Source organism: Mirounga leonina, unplaced genomic scaffold (assembly GCF_011800145.1).
Source record: "Mirounga leonina isolate KUSES-001 unplaced genomic scaffold, KU_Mleo_1.0 Mir_151, whole genome shotgun sequence".
Classification (NCBI taxonomy): Eukaryota; Metazoa; Chordata; class Mammalia; order Carnivora; family Phocidae; genus Mirounga; species Mirounga leonina.
In genome coordinates this window covers 79,458,282-79,479,449 of record NW_023270377.1, presented here as the reverse complement: position 1 = coordinate 79,479,449, position 21,168 = coordinate 79,458,282, and the positions used below count along the sequence as shown (strand labels likewise).

Sequence of the window (21,168 nt, the reverse complement as noted above, 5' to 3'; positions counted from 1 at the left end):
GTAGAGCCTGGGACAGAAACTGCTCTCTAGGAGTGAGCTGAATAGAGAGACGCAGTGTGGTGCTCACAAAATGATTCTGAAAACTCAGGAGAGAATGGGGGTGTCGGGGAGAACTCAAGCCTTTGGCCTTGACTTCTGCCGGGCTCAAGCGAGTCAAAGTGAGACTGTTCATCGTTGCCTGAATGATCCAGGCAATTCCCCACTTTCCGTTTCATCTCAGCAGTGATGCTTGAGGGGCATGCCGGTGTTGCTGGTGGGGGTGTTGGATGAAATTGTGGCTAGGGAACTCTGAGTCTGTTTGAGGCCCTTACCCTGTGCTACCCAGTGAGTTGGCTAACTACCTTCCAAGGACCGGTAAATCCCTGCTTGGGGAAGAGCTTGCCGGGGCAGGAAAGAGAGGAGTGGAGTGGGTAACTGTCCTGGAAGAGCATACCACACCTGTTAATTTAAGCAGGAACCACCATCAGGGCAGCAGGACTTAACCATTCCCTTAGGGAAATGATTCATCCACTAGGGTCCTTGGGAAATTCATTTCTGTAATGGAAAATTCATATTTTTGAATGAATGAATGAATAATGTATGAATGCATGAAAGACGTTTATTGAGTTGCTACTTTGTGCCTGGCATCATGCCAAGCCTTGGAATAATTAACTTTATATTAATAGATCTCTCTTTTTTTTTCTTTTTTTTCTTTTTTTCTTTCTTTATTTATTTGAGAGCAAGAATGAGAGAGAGAGAGAGAGCATGAGAGGGGGAGGGTCAGAGGGAGAAGCAGACTCCCCGCCGAGCAGGGAGCCCGATGCGGGACTCGATCCCGGGACTCCAGGATCATGATCCGAGCCGAAGGCAGTCGCTTAACCAACTGAGCCACCCAGGCGCCCTCTTTTTTTTTTCTTTTTCTCACATTTTCTCAGGAGGGGTGATTCCCCCAATCTCTTCACAATCTCTCCCAGACTTTACTTCCAAACCATTTTCTCACAGATCTCTCTTTTAATTCTCACTTATCTAGAATAGATAATATTTTTAGTGCCATTTCAACAGATGGGGTTAAAAAAAATCATTCAGAGAAGCTGAATACATTTTCCAAAGTTATAGAACTCATTAGCAGAAGAACAGGAATAAAAAATGTAGGTCCTGAGCCCAAGGCTCCATCTACAATGCAACTTATTTTCAGGTTCATATATTTATTCATTTGTCCTTGCCATTATCATGATCATGATGGACATGGATTGATCATTCAGAAAATACCTATCAAGCATGTAAATAATGCATGATCCCCACAACATAGATGCAGGAGCAAGACACACACAAGGCATTTAACAGAAAGAATTGTGAAATGGAAAGCACTAGAGAATGGTACCAGACAATAATAGGAATGTCATTGCAAGGCAGCAAGTGCTCGGGTGCCGAAGCAGAGAGCCCTGTGGGCTAGAGCTGTTCAGGAAGGTTTTCAAAGGTCAATTTCTTGTTCTTTTGATGTTATATATCTTTAGAAATTGAGATACAATTGACACGTTGTATTAATTTCAGGTACACAACATAACGATTTGACATATGTATATATTGTGAAGTGATCACCACAATAAGTTTAGTTAACATCTGTCCCCATACATAGTGACAATTTTTTTTTTCTTGTGATGAGAGCTTTATTCTCTTAGCAACTTTTAGATAGGCAATACAGTATTGTTAACTCTCATTACCATGTTGTACATTACATCCCTAGGACTTACTTATCTTATAACTGGAAGTTTGTACTTTTGATCCCCTTCTTCTGATTCCCCCACACCCACCCCATGCCTCTGGCAACCACCAACCTGTTCACTGTGTCAATGAATTCGTTTTTGTTTGTTTAGATTCCACATGTAAGTGAGATCATATAGTAGCTATCTTTCTCTGACTTATCTCACTTAACATAATGCCATTAAGGTCCATTCATGTTGTTGCAAATGGCAGTATTTCCTTTTTTATGGCTGAATAATATTCACGTGCACGTGTGTGTGTGTGTTCTTTACTCATTCATTTGTTGATGGGCACTTGAGTTGTTTCAATATCTTCGCTATTGTAAATAATGCTGCAATGAGCATAGGAGTACATATATCTTTTTGAGACAGTGATTGCATTTCCTTCGGATAAAGACCCAGAAGTGGGATTGCTGAATCATATGGTAGTTCTATTTTTAATTTTTTTTGAAGGACCTCTATACTGTTTTCCATAGTGGTTGCACCAGTTTGCCTTCATACCTACAGTACACAGGGGTTTCTATCTTTTTAAAATTATGGTAAAATATACCCCAATAGTTATTGAGAATAATACTGCTATGAACATGGGTGTACAAATATCTGAGACCCTGATTTCAATTCTGTGGAATATATATATGCAGAAGTAGAATTGCTGGATCATATGCTAATCTATTTTTATTTTTTTTTTAAAGATTTTATTTATTTATTTGACAGAGAGAGAGACAGTGAGAGAGGGAACACAAGCAGGGGGAGTGGGAGAGGGAGAAGCAGGCTCCCCGCCGAGCAGGGAGCCCAATGCGGGGCTTGATCCCAGGACCCTGGGATCATGACCTGAGCCAAAGGCAGACGCTTAACGACTGAGCCACCCAGGTGCCCCTATTTTTAATTTTTTGAGGAGCTGTTAAACTGTGTTCCGTAGTGTCTGCACCATTTTATGTTCCCACCAACAGTGCACAAGGGTTTCAATTTGCCCACATCGTCTTTAACACTTATTTTCTGTTTTTGTTGGTGGTGTTCTATAACAACCTTTCTAATGGATGTGACGTGCTATCTCATTGTGGTTTTGACTTGCATTTCTGTAAGATTAGTGATATTGAGCATCATTTCCTGTGCTTATTGGCTAATCTTCTTTGGAGAAATACCTATTAAATACCTATTAAAGTCCTTTGCCCATTTTAAAATCAGATTTTCTTTTATTGTTGATTTGTAGTAGTTCTTTATATAGTCTAGATACCCCTTAATATGATTTACAATATGTGATTTACAAGTATTTTCTTCCATTCTGTGAGTTGCCTTTTCACTCTGTTAATAGTGTCCTTTGATACACAAGAGTGTATCATTTTGATGTGGTTCAGTTTATCTATTTTCTCTTTTGTTTTCTGTGGGCATCTCTTCAATTTTTTTAAGCCCAGGCCAATCGTAAACTTTCTCTAAGATTTTTCAATCCTACCTAGTCCATCTCCTTTTTTTTTTTCCTCCATCCCTTTGATTAAGCCTTCTTAGCCACCATTGGGCAGCCTACCCAGGGTATCTAACTTGTTTCTAAGTTTCTTGAGGGTAATGACTTATTTTGTAACTTCCCCTCAAGTTGCAAGTGGGCAGGAGGGAAGGGGGGAAGTCTTTATTAAACCTCTTTTTTAAAATTAATTAATTTACTTTGAGAGAGAGAGAGTGAGCAGGGGGAGGAGCAGGGGGAGAGGAAGAGAGAGAATCTCAAGTAGGCTCCCTGCTGAGTGTGGAGCCTGATGCCAGGCTCCATCTCACATACCTGAGGTCATGACCTGAACTGAAACCAAGAGCTGCATTTGGATGCTCAGCCAACTGAGCCACTCAGGCACCCCCTTTGTTAACCCTCTGGTAAAGAGTTCATTTAATAAACCTAAATTTATATATATAGTGGCAGCAAATGTCATTTGCTCAGTTAATAGTCGATGAATTGATAGATGACTGAATAAATGAAGAATGAACCCTGGGACACACAGGTCTCTCCACCCCAGGTAATGCATGTGCTGACTTTCCCAGATCTTCTCAGTATGTGTGAGGTTCTGGTAATCTTCAGTGGGCTCAGGGAAACTGGAGATTGGGCTGACCTCTCCAGTATATTGTAAAGGTGACCGCTAAAGATGGAGGGTGTCTGAGTCAGAGCCTGAGAACTATTAAAATGATGACAATGTGGTGCTTGGGCCTTTATTTTTTTAACTTACTTTCCCTGCATCTGAGGACAGGAAATCAAATTGGTGCTGCTTATAATGGCTTATGAAAGTTTATTTTGGTAGGTCTGTCTTCTTAGCTAGGCAGAAAAACTGTATTTCCAGGTGCACTTGCATTAAAGCAACAGATGTATTCCTTAAATTAACTAAGTACTGCATTTGTTTTACCATTTGTTCAGCACAGAACAACAACAACAACAACAACAACAACTAAAATTCAAGTGTTTAGACTATGTGCATGTCAGGCACCATGCTAGGTGCTTTAAAAGTATTATTTCTTCTAATTTCCTCAAAACCTCTATGAGATGATTATTATTCCAATGACAGAGATAAAATTGAGTCTTAAGGAAATTAAATACCTTGCTGTGGCTCCCACATCTAGGAAGTGGCAGGGCTGGGATTCTTACTCAAGTGGAGCTTCCTTCTAGGTTGGATTCCTTATTCAACATGCTGCCTACTATGCGCTAGATGCTAGAGACATAAAGATGAGGCAGATATCATTGCCCATGAGAGTGTAGTGATAGAGATGTGCATAGAAGATTATGAGGACAACAAGGAGGACACCTACCCTTTGTGGATGTTTATTAAGTCAGGGAAGCCTTCCTAAAGAGGGAGGGTTGAGTTGAGTCAAAAAGGAAAAGGTAGCACTAGAAAGGGAGAGTGGACATCTAATTGTTTGGCCAGCCCAGCATCATGTTCTTTTTCTGGGAATAGCATCCCTCTTCTTTTGGGAACCTTCCCACCATGGTATTCCTCAAAGATCTTACAAAGTTCCTGACTCTGATTGAGTGGTCTAGGGCTAGACACCTAAGCCCATGCCAATCACAGACTAGTTGTTGTTGTTGTTGTTGTTGTTTTCCAAACCAAAACTCCAAGCAAACATCTAACCTTATCTAGTGGTAGAAATTGAAGGGTGAATCCCAGGGACTCTTGGCAGCTGGGTTTCCTGACATTTGGGAGGGATGATCTGGAGTGAGAAAGAATGAGGCCAATACAAACAGGAAACAGGGACAAGAGATAGAGAGAGTGTCTTGGTAGCCTGCCTGTTCCCTGACTCCATTGTTTAATCATTTTTTAGAATAAGCAAGATAATCTGGATTCTTCTGATAAATTCTCCTTTTGCCACAGTGGCTCCAGTTGGGTTTCTATTACTTTTTACTCTGTGAGCCTTATTTAATATACTTACTTAGTAATAGGCATGAATGGGTGACCCCTAGAGAGCAAATGGCTTAAACAAAGTATCAGAACAAGCAGAGCAAGAGGTGAATGGAGGAAGCCACAAGTAGTTTGGTATTTGTCAATGTGTAAACATTAAGACAAGAAGTGTAGGAAATGAGACCAATAAGTAGGCAAAAATCTGATCATGGGGCCTATATTATGCAAAGGACTTTAGAACTTGATCCTGTATATATTCTGTTTATTCTATAGGTTCTAAGTAGGCGTTAGGCAGAGGTTCTGTAAACCTCATTATTATTAATAGTAATTAAGAGGTTCCTAACCTGGCAGCCACAGACAGGCTTCAGTTGTCCCCAAATCCAGTGAAATAGTGTGAAAAATCTATGGGCATGTATAGTTTGTTTTTGGTTTTTGTTATGGAAAATGTTCTCAGCTTTCATCAGATATTAAAGCAGTCCCTGACCCAAAATATGCTGTGAACTGGTTTGTGCAGGCATTTTGGGGAATGATGGCTTCAAATATTCATGCAAATCTCATTTCCCCCTTGATTTCCTCACAACTCTTACAAAACCGTTCAGCACAGAGAAAATGCTCCATAACGTTTCTGCTGGACATTGTCTTAAGGGCTTCTCCTTGGGGATCATGAAAAGCTGTAAAGAGATGATATAGATCTGGTTTATATAGAGATTTTAACTGGGAATGCTGGATATGACCTCCACCCTGTTCTTGACCTGGGCAGCCAGACCAGAACTGCAGGCTTTCGGAGGTGGCACCTGGGGTACCACCGCTGTCCCCAAAAGCCAACTGTAAGTGGTATCCTTGTCCTTCCACCGGCAGGCAGAGACTACAAGTCCCGGGATGCTCCACTCTCCAGCCGGGGCGAGGGCGGGGCGGATCTCCGCAGTGACGTCACCGTCCCGGGGCGAGCCGGAGGTGGGCGGGGCGAAGGGGCGGGCCGGGGAGGCGGTCGAGCGCGCTGGTGCTGATGCAGGATGGCTGAGCGCGCAGGAGCCCGGGAGGTCTGAGCCGGGCGAGGCTCGCTCCCTGCGCATCGCCTCGTCCGCCGGCCGCGTGGTCGCGGGCAGGTGGGCCCGGAGCGCCGCGCCGGGCCAGGGCAAGGCCAGGGAAGGCAGGTCTGCAGCCGGAGGGGCCGGAGGCTGATAGAAGCCTACCCGGTCTGGGAGCGGCCCGAGCTGCCCAGCCCGCCGAGTTCGCGATGACCTGCTGAGAAGCTTCGTCGGAGGCTGCAGGAGGCGGCCTCGCTGCAGGCGGTGCGGTTCGTGGCCTCCTCCCTCGTCCTGCTGAGCCCCGGCCCCCCACCCATCCCCGCGCCCCCTCCCTGCCGCCGGCCGAGATGGCGGATCCAGCTGAATGCAGCATCAAAGTGATGTGCCGGTTCCGGCCCCTCAACGAAGCGGAGATTCTCCGAGGGGACAAATTCATCCCCAAATTTAAAGGCGATGAGACCGTGGTGATTGGGGTAAGTGTCCGGGACGTGTGGCTTCCCCTGCTGCTTCGCGCCGCAGCCGGGCGCCCGAACGCCCCAGACCGCAGGGGTGTTCGGCCGCCCCTTCGGACATCCCCCACAGGGCTGCCCTCTCGCGTAGACTAGAAGAGAAACCCCCTCCCCCACTCCCTATAGTTCGCTCCCGGGCGGTGGAGGGGCGACTGGGGGCGGCGGGGCGGGCCCAGGTGGCGAGAGTAGAGGTGGGGGGCGAGGAAGGGTTCGGCGCCGCCATTGTTCTCGGGGTGGGGGCTGTCGTGGGCCTATTGTTCCCCGCCTTGGCCACGCCGCGTGGGTAGAGTGCTCGCGTTACCCTCAAGCGGGGTGCCCAGGCTCCCCTTAGAGTATGATCTCTGTAGCCCACAAATGATTCCAGGCATCAGTTCGATTTATCGAACACTTTACCTGTTCTTCTCACGACCTTAGCAAAAGGAAAAGAAAAAAAAGAGGTACTGGAAAAATTCTAGCCTCGGCTGGGAGCTCCCACCCCGTGTAGACGCGGCTCCCCGCGGCGTTTCACCTTGCCCTGCTTGCAGAAGGCGGGGGGTGTGGGGAACCCTGGTGGCCTTGGTGTCCCCGGGAAGGCCTGGTGTGTCTCCTGATTCCTCTCAATCCAGTCTGCCCTGGATGTGGTCTCCGGGTCTGACCCCTCCCCAGTGAAGCGACCTCCCACCTGGTGTCCACAGACCGTCGGATGTGCTTCGCTCTGGGTGGAGATGTGTGCCCACATCTGTGGGGCTAAGGGCCCAGAGCGCAGCCAAATAGTCCCTCTCTGCCAGGAGTAGAAGTTACTTTGTGTGGTCGGGTCAACCCCCCCCCCCCCCCCCCCCCCCCCCCTCCCCCCCCCCTCCCCCTTCCTACCTTTCCCTTCCTCCCTTCTTCCCCTCCCCCCCCCCCACTTGGCTCCCTTTCTGCAGCCCGGGCTGCCGGTGGGGGCAGGGAATACCATTGGGTTTTAGTTCTTAAAGCAGTATGTCAATTAAATAAACCAGCCTTTCCCCCCGCCCTTTCACCCTCCGTTGTCCCCAGCGTGTGTAGCTGACGGTGCCCTCTTTGTATGCGAGCCGCGTGGGGTTGGGACCGAGTTAATGGGAGCCTCCCGATCCCCGCTGACATATTCCTGGCAGCCCGCTCGAGGCTGCTGATGCAGCCTTCCCGTCCCCGGCATTGATTAAGTGATGTCATCCCGATTACTGAGCATGCTCCGGCTAACCCCCTCCCTCCGATTCCCCCAGTGGCTAGAGTATTTAGGTCAAGTGATTGACAGGTGACAGTTTATCGAGGGTCTCTGCCGGTGTCTCCCAAGGCTTTCTCAAGCACCAGAGGCTGACGTTTGCCGGCCCAAGCAGCCTCCAGCATCTTCCTTCACCAAGGTTGTGCCGCAGTCTCTGCGAAGGGCCCGGGGGACTAGCAGGTACTAGCAGAATGGTAGGCGGGTGCTCTCCGCGAAAGGGTAACGGAGGCAAGGCTCTGGCCTTTGCTCAGGGGCTTCATCTCGTACCCCCCTTAGAAAGGCAGCTCCCCTTGACCTCTTCTCCCCTCCCCATTTTCACAGTCATCGGGGAAACCGTGACCTCCAAATGCTATGTGGATTGGTGTTTATTCTAAGATCTGACCTATGAGGGCAGGGCAGAGGGCTTTTATCTCTGCTTAGTGTTAATTTGACGAGAAGATGTATGCTACAATTATTGATGAGGAGGAAAATTCTCTACCTAATGGCAGATATGGGATCAGCAGCCAGCACATGGGGCAGATAGTAGCTTGTTTGGGTTACACCTCTCAGCTGGGATCAGGCTGTGGTTTAGATAGAGTGGGAGTTACTGGGGACATCTAGTCCCTGCCCCTTACCTTGTAACAAATTTTTAAACAAATAGTTATGCAGCACTAGAACATGATCTGGTGACCCTATTTTTTTTTTTTTTTACCCCTCCAGAGGTTTTAAAGAAAAGACTAGAGAGGTTGTTTCTTCTTCTTTCTTTCTTCTTTCTTCTTCCTCCTCTTCTTCCTCTTCTTCCTCTTCCTCTTCTTCTTCTTTCTTTTCTTCTTCTTCTTCTCCTTCTCCTTCCCCTGCTGCTGTCCCTTTCCCTCCCCCTCCTTCTTTCCCTTCCCCTCCTCCTCCTTCTTCCTCCTTTTCCTTGTCCTCTTCCTCCTCCTTTCTTCTTCCTCTTCCTCCTCCTCCCCCTTTCTCTCCTTCTCCTCTTCCTATTCTTTCTCAGTCTTCTAAGAGTGATACACCAAGACTAATGAAATAGAGTAATAAATCATCCTCTTTGATCTGTGTCAAGGCAGAGATCCTAAGAACTATATTTCCCACCTAAGTATACATTAAAACAAAGTCACTATATAAAATAAGTAATTTAAACAAAAAAATGGTGGATGTGAATACGCATGTAACTCTTCAACTGTAACGTGAAAATTTTGATTATCTTACTATAATCCTTTAATACAACAGCTTTGAATTTTCTTTAAGATTAGTTTTTTTTAATTAAAATAAAGCATTCATATAGAAAAGTGTTACCATAGGGTACAGCTTAATAAAGCTTTTATTAAGTAACCACTCCCTCATAACCACTTGTCAGACTAAGAAACAGACATTTTGGGGACCCCAGAAGTCCCATTAGGGTCCCTCCCAGTCACTAGCTCCCTTTGCCTTAGAGTAACCACTCTTCTGACTTCTAATGCCATAGATTAGCTTATTTTTTTTTAAATAAACTTTATGTACATAAAACCCTATAGTATGTTTGCTTTTGTGTGTGGCTTCTTGCAGTCAACATCATGCTTGTCAAATTCACCCACGTTGTAGTGTGTAGCTGCAGTTTGTTCATCCTCTTTGTTCTGTAGTATCCCATTGTATGAATGTACCACAATTTATTAATCCATCAACTGCTGGCAGACCTTTGGTTAGTTTCCACTTTGGGGTTAATGTGGATAGAGCTACTGTGAACATTGTTTTACACTACACATCTTTTGGTGAGAGTGCGTACAGAACAGAAGACTGTCAGATGCTGAAGATGTTGGGACTGGGGTTGGCATGTGCTAGGACCATTCCTATTTCTAACTAATAATGTGTAACTAAAGGAAATGACCATTCTAGCAGCCTGTATCATATTTTGTACACTGAGCGGAAGGGCTCCCATGTCAATTCAGTTGCAACGAGCCCATATGGTTCCGTTGCAGGTGGAGACTGCCTTAGCTGGGCATTTCTTTCCTTGCTTGTAGAGGTGCAGATTGCAGGGATTACCAAAGAAGGCCAGAACCATCCAGAAATGTCAGTCATCTTCACTCCCAACAGATACATGTAAAAAATGAATTTCTGTGAAGTTAGCTATTAGTCTAAATAATTCAGAACCCCGAAATTCTTTTTTTTTTTTTTTGAAGCCGGGTTCATTTTTTTTCTTTGAAGTTCTGTTCAATTTTTATGGAGATGTATGCTAACAGGGAGATTTTGCAGGTGGAGTTTCTAGATTTGTCTTTTTAAGAAAATGTCCTGTCTTGGAGGAATCCTCTGCAGCACTCTTGCATTTTTTTCCAGCTCCTGGCAAAGCTTTCTTTCTCTGAGCACCCCAGCCACACTCTCCCCACTTTGAACCCCTGTAGCATTATTATTTTTTTTAAAAGATTTTATTTATTTATTTGACAGAGAGAGAGATAGCGAGAGCAGGAACACAAGCAGGGGGGGTGGGAGAGGGAGAAGCAGGCTTCCCACCGAGCAGGGAGCCTGATATGGGAATCGATCCCAGGACCCTGGGATCATGACCTGAGCCCCAGGCAGACGCTTAACGACTGAGCCACCCAGGCACCTGAACCCCTGTAGCATTATTTTGTATATGATCTTGTAACTTTGTTGTCTTAGATTGCTATTAGTTTTATCATTGTCTAATGACATTGTAAGTCATGTGCAGAGATAAGGACCATCTGTGTTTTGCTTCTTTATACTTCCCAGGGCTTTGCCCACAGAAAGCACTTAATAAGTATTTATTGATCTCTTTGTTGAATTTAGAAATCTTCACTTTGGTATATTTAACTTACTTCGTGGGCTCTTAATTGGCTGTAGGCTGCAGAGAGTAGTTAAAAAAACCAGTTTTAAAGAGAAATGCTATTCCTTTGAGCAGGCCTGGTAAGACAGCAGAATACCATAAGAAAATTGGGAAAGTACTACCTTCAGCTTTGTTAAAAATTAGGAAAGCTGTTGATAGTGGTGGTGAGCTGGAAGTAGAGGGTGGGGATGGTCTAGTGATTAGAAAAGGGACTCCACATAAATTAATGCTTCAGAGGAAAAATATTGGATTTATAGCATTTCTTGAAGTACTCCTCCATTAGCTGCTAAAAGGCCTGGTGAGTTAGTCAATACTCTGGGCTCTGACTGTTGGTTTTGATGTATCTGTATTGATAGAAACTCTCTGTCTTGGAGAATTCCCAGTAAGGTTCTTTGAAACGGACTTTGACATTTCAGTTTCCTCATTTGGGGCTTTCCTCTTGTTCAAAGTCCTAGGAAAGCAGTAAGTTCTGACCTATTTGACGTCAGCCATGAGCTCTGAGCTGGTCAGTGGCATAGAAAGTGGCCTTACTCTGCAGGAACTTAGATTAGTTGTGGGCAGTGGATGGGCAAGAAAGGACCAGGACAGAGAGCAAATTCCAAGTTGGAGTTACTGTGGAGATTAAGGACTAAAGAAGTGAAGAAATATGGCTAAAATTTTTCTTTTGTAAAGACCATTGGTAATGGTCTTTAAAAGCAAGAACATTAAACAATTTTCATTTTAAATTTATATACAGTAAAATCACTTTTGGGGGGATATAGTTCTATCCTAGCAGCTTTGACAAGTACAGAGTTGTGTGGCAAAGCTGTATTAGTTTTCTTCTGCTGCTGTAACAGACAACTACAAATTAAAGGCTTAACACTACACAAGTTAATTATCACACAGTTTCCATAGGTCAGAATCCATCAGATCAGCTGGTTTCTCTGTCTAGAGTCTCATAATGTCAAGACCAAGCTATTGATAGGGCCATGTTCTGTTCCAGGGGAAAATCCATTTCTTTGCTCATTCAGGTTGGTGGCAGAATCCTTATGGTTGTAGGAGTGAGGTCCTCTGTCCTTGCTGGCTGTCAGGCCTGGCGGTTCTCAGCTTCTAGAGCCCACTCCCAGGCCCTAGTCACCTGGCCCCCTTCTCCATCTTAAAAACCAGCAGTAGGCTGGTCCCTCTCATGGTTCATATCTCCCTTGCAACTTCCATGGCATGTCTCTTACTGACTCTTCTGCCTCCCCCTTCCCCTTTTAAGGGCCCATCTGGTTATAGTGAGCCCACCTAGATAATCCGGCACCCTCTCTCCATTTTAAGGTCAGCTGATTAGCAAACTTAATTACATCTGCAAAGTCCCTTTTACCTTGTTACATTCACATATTCACAGATTCGAGGAATTAGAGTGTGAACATCTTTTGAGGCCATTATTCTGCCTACCACACACCAGCATACTCAAGATATAAAACAGTTTCGTTTACACCCTCTCCCCAAAAGCCCTCATGCTACCCCTTTGTAGTCAAACCTTCTCCTCTCTCTTAACCCCCGACAGCCACTTCCTCTTCCTCAGACTGTCATAAAAATGGAATCACATATTAAGGATATATTTGAGCCTGGGTTCTTTTACTTAAGAACTCTTTGAGATTTATGTTGTTGCATGTATCAACAGTGTATTCCTTTTTATTACTTAGTGGTAGTCCATTATATGGGTATAACACAGTTTGTTTATCCATTCCTCCCATTGAAGGACATTTGGGTTGTTTCCAGTTTGGAATGATGATGAATAAAGCTGCTATAAGCCTTTGCATTTAGGTTTTTGTGTGAGGGTAGATTTTTATTTCTCTTGGGTAAATACCCAAGATTATATCAACCATATTTAACTATATGTTTAACTCTAAGAAACTGCCAAACTGTTTTTCAGAGTGGTTCTATCATTTTGTATTCCTTCCTAAAAGTAATATTTTAAGCCAGGATTTTAAAGAGTTTATTCGGTCACTTTGTCTAAGTGAACACCAACAGTAGTGTTCAGTAGTGTCGAGATAGATCAGTCCTTCGTTCTTCTGTGCCCTAAATTCAGAGATGTTTACATTACTTGAAAATGAATTAGTGGCTTCCAGTAAGCGTACCCTCTGAAACCCTGGGATGAGTGAACACAAGACAGTAGCTATAATCTCACATGGGCTGCTGAGGCCACTCTCTGTTCAAGGTGAGCACGCAGTCGGTACTTCTTAAACGAATGGGGTTGGTAGAGGCAGCAGGGAGAGTCAGACAGAACTGCGTGCAGTTTCACTAGCTAGCTATGGGGCTGTTTTTCAAGTCGCTTAGCTTTTTTGGGCCTCAGTTTGATCATATTTAAAACAGAGATATAATTATCTCACAGGGCCGTTAGAATGAAATGAAATGAAGTGGTCAAAAGGACATCTAGCACAGAGAAAATGCTCAATAAATGCTAATTATTTCCCATATTTCCTATTTGCCTTGTAATTTTCTCAATTTGGAGAATTAGCTTTGCCCCCCCAAAATTACTGCCCTTAACTCTATCCCCTGAAAACCTTTCTTGCACGCCTGTTTCTTAGGCATTTGCTCACCCCCTTCTCCTGCTTGGAAGAGCCTCTTTTTTTCATCTTATTTGTGAAATACCTAACCATCTGTGAAGGCCGATCTCACGGTCTGTTTATTTATAGACTATATCAGCTGATCCTTTTATTTGCAGTGATCATATATAGGAAAGAGAGTGTGTATGTGTGTGTGTGTTTTACGGGTCTCTGCCTCCTTCCCCATAGTCGTCTAGTTGCTTAGTAAGTGTACCTTGATTGCGGCTTCCTTCTTCCCTATGTGGAATCAGGTCTCCATAAATGCCAATTTCTGCATTGCCTTAAATAACTTGGGTATCCTTGGGGATTTCCCTCTGCTCCACCTGTCCTTGTCTGGCCCGCTCCCCTATTTAATGACAATGTTTTCCATTCTTGGCTTTTCTCCCCCATTTAAAATAGGAAACCTCCCCCACCTTTGGGTTCCCTTTACTCCCTGCCTTAGATTTCTCACCTGTGTCTACTTATTAAACAAGCAAAAACAGAACTACCTGCTCCCTAATGGTTTTTCTTGAGTTAAGAAAAAAATAGCCCCACTGACAGATCCAATTTCACCTTATTTATCTTGGGGTTTTTTTTTTTTTTACCAGGTCCTCTTTTTATGGCTGAGAAAGCTCCTCCCTTAACCCATTTGCTGCACGCCAACCAAGTTCCTTTCAGGAGGGATTGACTTGTTGCATGTGTGGTTATCTGCCAGTAGTGAAGAGAGCGTGGGAGAACGTGGAGTTTTAGATCCCTCACAGTACTTCCCAGCAGTGGACCTGGCATGAGTCAGACAGCCCAGGACCAGCTCCCAGCTCGGCACCTTCTTAGCTGCATGGACTTGGACAAACTGCTAAAGTTCCAGCCTCTGGCTTATGAAATAGGGCTAATATCACTCTCCACCTTGTAGGGTTATTGTGATGGTCACAAGACCGAGTGCACACGGAGAGCTGCTCACAGTGCCTGGCGTAGAGCGGACATTCAGAAACTGTCCACTTTATAAGACCCACTAGGGGTTATTTCTCCCTGCTCTTGTCAGACTGGCTAATCTTGGGAAGGCCCAGACCCTTCACAGCTTCCCTGGTACCCTCATGTTGTGTAAAAGAAAAAAATTGTTGTGAGACTCGCAAAAATAGGAGGAAGATGATTGTGATAGGCGTCAATACTATCACAATAGGGGAGAGAAGTGAGGCTCAACTCCAAATACAAGGGGAGCAGGTTGCCGGGGTGGGTGAGTGGACCGCTACTAAAAGGACATCAAGGGGAGGGGAATTCTTGTAAACTGACCTAACAGGATTTTTTTTTTTAACATCTCCAAGGCCTGGAACAGTGCCTGGAACAGAGTAGATGCTCAGGACCAGATGTCTTTTGAAAGAAATAGAAGCATGCTGACCATCCTAAGCTGTTAGATGTTAGAGCCTGGAGTTATTTGCTTAGATTTTTACCTTGACCTCTCTCCAGCTCTGGTAACTTGTTTTTCCTACTTTGGACATCTTCATGGTTTTATTGTTACTGTCTCGAATGAAATAGCCTTTTCGGTGTCCTCACATATTCCATGCTCATTGCAAAGATACTCAGACCATGCAGAAAAGCATGAAGAAGGTGTAAAAAACACTTTTAATTTTATGAACCAGAAAATACCATTGTTAACATTCATTGTATATCCCAGCACTTTTCCGTTCTATAAAACACCATACTTTGTTTTCAAACAAAGATAGGATTTTGTAAAAATCTGTTTTGAAACCCACTGTTTTGCTTAATGGTATACTTCAGACATCAGCATTTTTAAAGGTTGCATATAATTCTATTATATATCTAATCAATACTTTAATCATTTCCTAGTATTAGACATTTGGATTTTTCTGCTTGTTTTTCTTTCTGTATAAACAAAGGTGTGATAAACATTGGTGCACACATCTTTTTGTTCACTTGGCCGATCATTGTTTTAGCATACATCTCCAGAATTGGGATTGCTGCGTAACAGGATAGAGATGATTTTAAGGCAGCCATAGTTTTTGAGAGAGAGCAATTCAGAGATGGTAAATTGTCCTGTTTTATACTCTCACTTCTTTGCCTACCAGCTGGATTTGCTGCCAGTTTGTCTCATAAGGCATCCCTTCATACCTGAACTAAATTAAATTCTTACCAAGAGTATGTGCTCTGTCATGCACTGTTAAGCCATAGATCCGGAACACGGCAATGCCTTCAGACTTCTAATGTAAACCATACGATTTTGTAGGCTGTCTCTTGTCAGATTCAGTATCCTAAAGGATGTTATTTTTTGGAGGTGATCAAAAGCTAACTCTGTTGAGGCAGAGAAAGATAGAGGCCAAGATTGTAGTCTTAAAGAAAAATAGGGTGGATGCGCCCTTTCTTCTTGGTGCTAATACTGAACGGCCTGTGATACCTTCTGGGCAGTGGTAAGTTGAAAAGGGATAACATAGCCCTTTCAAAAAAGCCCTAGAAAGCAACCCCCCCCACTTCCCCTCTAATTATTAGGTACTTTTTAAAGAAATTTATTGTATAAAATTCCAAACATGCACCAAAGTAGAAAGAATAACAAAGTGTACCCCCACGAACCTATCAACCCGTTTTAACCATCAACAAATGGCCAATTTTATTTTTTGTATACTCTCCTAAACTTTCCTCCTCCCAAAGTCCCCTGATTGTTTTAAAGTGAAATCTCACATTATTTTATCCCTAACCTATCATACACACACACACACACACACACGTGTATATATACCCATATATATTTGATCAGTTCTCTTTTAAAACCTCAATAATATTATCACAACTAAAATATGAGCAATTCCTTAATGTCAAATACTCAGATTTCCCCCCTTGCTTCATAAATTTCTTCTGCAGCTGGTTTGCTCAAATCAGAATACTAGGTGCTATTGATTATAAGTGAGGAGAAAAAGAAATGCTCATACATAATCGACCTTGAAGCAAGAGAAGGAGACTTTTGCTATGGAGTCATGTGGGACAGTAGAAAACACACACAGGGCAATCAGGCTAATCAGGATTTCCAGCCTATCTCCCTTTTTTTTTTTTTTTTTAAAGATTTTATTTATTTATTTGAGACAGAGAGAATGAGAGACCGAGAGCATGAGAGGGAGGAGGGCGAGAGGGAGAAGCAGACTCCCCACCAAGCAGGGAGCCCGATGCGGGACTCGATCCTGGGACTCCAGGATCATGACCTGAGCCGAAGGCAGTCGCCTAACCGACTGAGCCACCCAGGCGCCCCAGCCTATCTCCCTTAACAGTGGTCACGTCCCACTTATCCTTTCTGCACCAGTGCCAGCCGTGCAGGGTCACCCAGAAAAGCGATTTAAAGGGTTTTGTGCGTTATGGCTTCCCCCTGCTGCTTTCCCCCTGGCTTTAGTTGGCTTGTATAAACATCAGGAAAGCAGGCTGATGTATCACTCAGTTGTCCTCGGAGCTTAGTACCACCCTTATCAGGTTGGTGCCAACTACATCCACAGCAATTCTTTTCGGTGTTTCTAGATGTATTAGTATTTATTACCTTTTCAGTCAATGAATACCTGTCCTTAATGTGAATTGAATATTGGAAGATAAATCCAACAGAGCTGAAGGGAAAAAAATATTTATGTGAGAACAGAATTCCCTGCAACATAATATTTTAAGGAAAAAGGTTTGAAGTTGTCTTTTTATGTTTCTTATTCCTTTTCTCACTTAAAAAAAAAAGCTTTGGAGGCGCCTGGGTGGCTCAGTCGGTGCAGCATCTGCCTTCAGCTCAGGTCATGATCCCAGGGTCCTGGGATTGAGTCCTGCATCAGGCTCCTTGCTCAGCGGGGAGCCTGCCTCTCCCTCTGCCTGCTGCTCCCTCTGCTTGTGCTCTCTCTCTCTGTCAAATTAAAAAAAAAAAAAAAAAAAAAAGCTTTGAAGGGAGATGGAGTTGGAGGAAAAGTACAAATTAAAAAAAAAAATCCCAGTAATTTATGTTTTAACTTCTTAGACTGTGGCGTATGGTTGTAAGAGCTGCCAATCAATAATAGTGTTTTAGAAGCTATTTATTTAAAGATCTTGGCAACACAGTTCTGGACTGACAAATCTCGGGGACTTGTCCTTTCTCAGGCCCTCTCATAGAGCAATCTCTCCCATTTCCAGGTTTCATTTTGCCTCATGAGGAAGCGAAGAGCAGTCTGCTTCAATTCTTTGAGGAGGTTATATCATAGTTTTTTTCTGAGCAACTGTCTGGCACCTCACTCCTTAGAGATTATTGATTTTCATCTGGGAACCTGGTTAAATAACAAGTCATGCGACATCAGAAACTGGATAGTCTTGGGGGAAGGGACTTCCGCTCCTCTGTCATAGCTGCCTCCTGCCTCATAGAGAGGAACAAATTCCATTCTGACTGGTGAGTGTCCAGACCTGTCTTGGTCCTGGTCACTGGTGGGCAGGATCCCATGAGAGGCGGTCAGTTCTTTCCTGTATCTGGCCTTTGTGGTGAGCTGCCCTCTGCGGGGTCTGGCTTCCTGGGCTGGCTTCCAGGAGCTATTTTTCTGTCTCCTCTCTGCATGCTGCTAAGTGGGTAAGTTAGGCTGGGCCCACAGATTCAGGCCCAGGTGGGCTGGTCTCAAGGTCCGGAAGAGGTTGGGTTGCAGGATGGAGGAGTGGCGAGGTAAGGAAAGTAGCTTGGCCAGGTTTGGTATTGGGATGATGGGTACTGGTGCCCTACCCAAGTGGTGCCTGGATACTTTAGCAAACTCACCCACCCAGCGGGTAGGAGGGGCTGACTGTTAGGGGAGCATTCTGGCTTTTTTGGGTCCTTTGTACTGTTGACATCCTATAGCATCAAAACTTCCTAACTAATAGTTTATTTATATAAAATTTGTGGAAAGTAGACTTTAGAAAGGAAGTGTTTAGCTCTTTGGTAATAATTACTAAACAACACAACCTACTAATTATGTGTTCAAACAAATGGGAAAAGAACACCCAAAGTACTATATCCTAGAGTAACAACACTCGATTGTTCATTTGTTTGTTAAATGTTTCTTAATAAATATGGCTCTTATAAAGATTGGCTTGAGAATCTGTTTTAAACTGTATTTTCTGGTCTAGACATTTATTCAAAAGAGCCTATAAAGTGGAAAATATATACCTATTTAATACTTCTTTTGTTCTATTAAAAAACAAATCTAAAGAGGTAATATATACATTCATGGAAAACTTGAAATTAAGTGAGTTCTTTATTACTGTGAAGTGTTTCCTTTTCTAAAGAGTAAAAGTAAAGTTTTTGGACTTCACTGTAATACTGTGCTGTCTAGGCCTGGAAACGCCGCCCTGGTCGCTCGCAGGTGCGTCTTTGTCCTGGCATCTGTGCAGGAGAGGTCGCCTTGCAGGTGAAGGCCACACAGCTCTTTGGAGAGGGAGCTGGTTCTGTGTGGGGAAGATCTCTCTTTCCCACCCGCCTCGTGTCCCTTTTTGTCTGGGTTGACACAATTAGTTTTTCCTCCTTTGTAAATGGCAGAGACACCATGATGGTAACATGAAAGCACAATAACACAACACCAGCCATAATCTCACCACCCTGCATCATCCAGTTTACGTTTTATATCCTCCTTTTCCCTCTCCTCATTGACACTTAACGTTTCAAAAAATGTACTTCCGACCCTGGATATACAGTTCTGCCTTTTGTTTTTTCCTTTTTACCTAAGCCTACTCCATAAATGATTTCCCACATTATGTAGTATCTTCAGGGTTGTAATATTCAGTGACGATATAAGTGCCCGTTGGGCTGATCAGTTTGCTAACCCCTCTGGTGGTGTAAGCTTCCCCTTACTCTGGGTGATGGTTTAGGGAACATCCCTACGCACAGAGCTGTTTTCTTTTGTTGAGTTGTTTCTAGAGGATGCATTCTCCAGAAGTGGATTTACTGGACCCAATGCAGTGAACACTTTACTTGATCTTATTAAATATTATCCCACTGCTTTCTGCAGAGACCAGTTCCTACAGCTTCCAGGGATATGAGTGTCCTATTTGGCAATGAATTCATTTTTGATGGAGAGTATACATACCTGAAGCCATATTTAACATAATGTGTTTCTGATGGTATGGAAGTTGCCGGGAAGACTTTGGCATTGTAGGTGAGGACTGTTTAATTTGGGATATTGCACGTGTCAAGGGCTCCTCAGTGTACAACAGTCGTCTCCTGTATGTTCGTCTTGCCTATATTGAGGGAAGAGATGATGGAAAACAACCCTCTAAAGTGGCTTAATTCTGGCAAAATTTCTTCAGCACTAAATTTCCTTCCAGAAGATGTAATTTATTTGGAAAGTGAGTATGGGATGTTGGAGAGGACGTGCTTTTCAACGTGGATGTTTAGGACTGTATTTAGAGAAAATTCCTCAACATTTTAAAAGTTAAGGATAGCCTCTTTTTCTATCTTCCATTGTCCCCACTCCACCCTATCCCAAACACAACCCTAGACAACAGTGTGTTCAATATAAATATCAGGTAATAGAGTATCTCGATCAGCAGAACTACAGACAACATATGTGTTACTGCTCTTCTCACAGACCTTTACACATCTATTTGATGGAGTAATTTTCTTCTTAGACAAATGAAGTTATACTCGTCCCCAATTGCTTGCAAATGATTTTAATTCTAACAGAGTAGTGACAGGGTATAGCAAAATCTGTTTTACTTAACACACACTTATGTAATCGCTTTACCGTATGTTCATCCATTTACTTTAATCCCCAGTACCACCCTAAGAGGTAACTACTATTGTCATACCCCTCTCTGCATTCCACAGATGAGGAATCTATAGCACTTAGAGGTTAAGTCACTTGCTCAAGGTCACACAAGTATAAGTGATTTGTGGACCTAGGATTCAGACTAAGGCAGTGGGAATAAAATAAAACACACTTGTATGTGTGTGTATATATATATATATGGAATAATCATGAATAGGTCTTAAAGACCTTGATTGCTTTTTGCCTGGATTGTAATAGTCTTGGAAACCAGTTCCCTGCTTGCTGTCCATTCCCTCTAGTCTCTTGAACACTGTAGCTAGAATCTTCTTTCTGAAGTACTGCTCAGAATTTGTCAACTCTCTGCTTGGAAACATTTAAGACACTCCTTTGGTTACTAACGTAAATTTGAACTCCTCACCTTGGTTGCTGTGATTCAGCAAACCCTCCACAATGTGTTTCCTTCAGCCTTTTGCCATGACCACTTCACTCCATTCCAGGACTCTGCCTTTCTCAAACCTAACCATGCACTATAGCCCCATCTCAGTCTGCACTTTCATTCTTTTGTGCCTTTGTCCATGAGGTTCCCTTATATCTGTGCCTCTTAATTCTTTCTTACCCCCCAAGCTCACTGGATTCATTTCCTTGTTTCTTTAGTCCCCCCCTTCTTGGAATTACCCCATTCAGAGTACTGGGGTTTGTTCGATTTATTTCCTTTCTAAAAAAAGAAGTATAATTGAATAACATGGTTTGATTTATTTTCATATTCTCAGCACGTGAGTCATAATGGGTCTTTTAAAAGGTGCATCATGAAGATAACTTTTCTCATCTTCAAGGAATGACAGTTTCGTTTCCTTCTTTCCACAACATACTTTTTATTCCTTTTTTCTTGTTTCACTGCATCAGATAGGACCTCCAGGATGATCTAAAATAATGAGTGAATGAATAAATGACTAACTGAAGGAGTATTTCTTCTGGTACTTATTATCTCATTTTTATGATTATATTTGGTCTGATTGTCCCTCTCTCCCTGTCCCCATAAGTCCTTCCTGACCATGAAAGGAGCTGCTAATGTGTTTCTTTTGAGAAATACACCGTAATTGGACCAAACTATATACAGGCACTACCCTCAACCAACTCACTGTCTAGTAAGAGAGACAGACACATGAGTGTGCATGTGCACACATACACACACACAATGACAATGCAACCAAGTGACTGACCAGTA

The 21,168-nt window shown here is 43.5% G+C and overlaps 1 protein-coding gene across 1 annotated transcript in view; it reads left to right on the top strand.

Annotated features, from left to right (window-relative positions):
* The first annotated feature begins 6,397 nt into the window (after positions 1 to 6,397).
* Positions 6,398 to 21,168, top strand: part of KIF5C (kinesin family member 5C) — a 148,138-nt gene continuing 133,367 nt past the window's right edge. Inside the window, exon 1 of the mRNA XM_035008072.1 lies at positions 6,398 to 6,605. Within this exon, the coding sequence (XP_034863963.1) occupies positions 6,480 to 6,605 (126 nt within the window). The 5' untranslated portion in view covers positions 6,398 to 6,479. The remainder of the gene's footprint in view (positions 6,606 to 21,168) is intronic.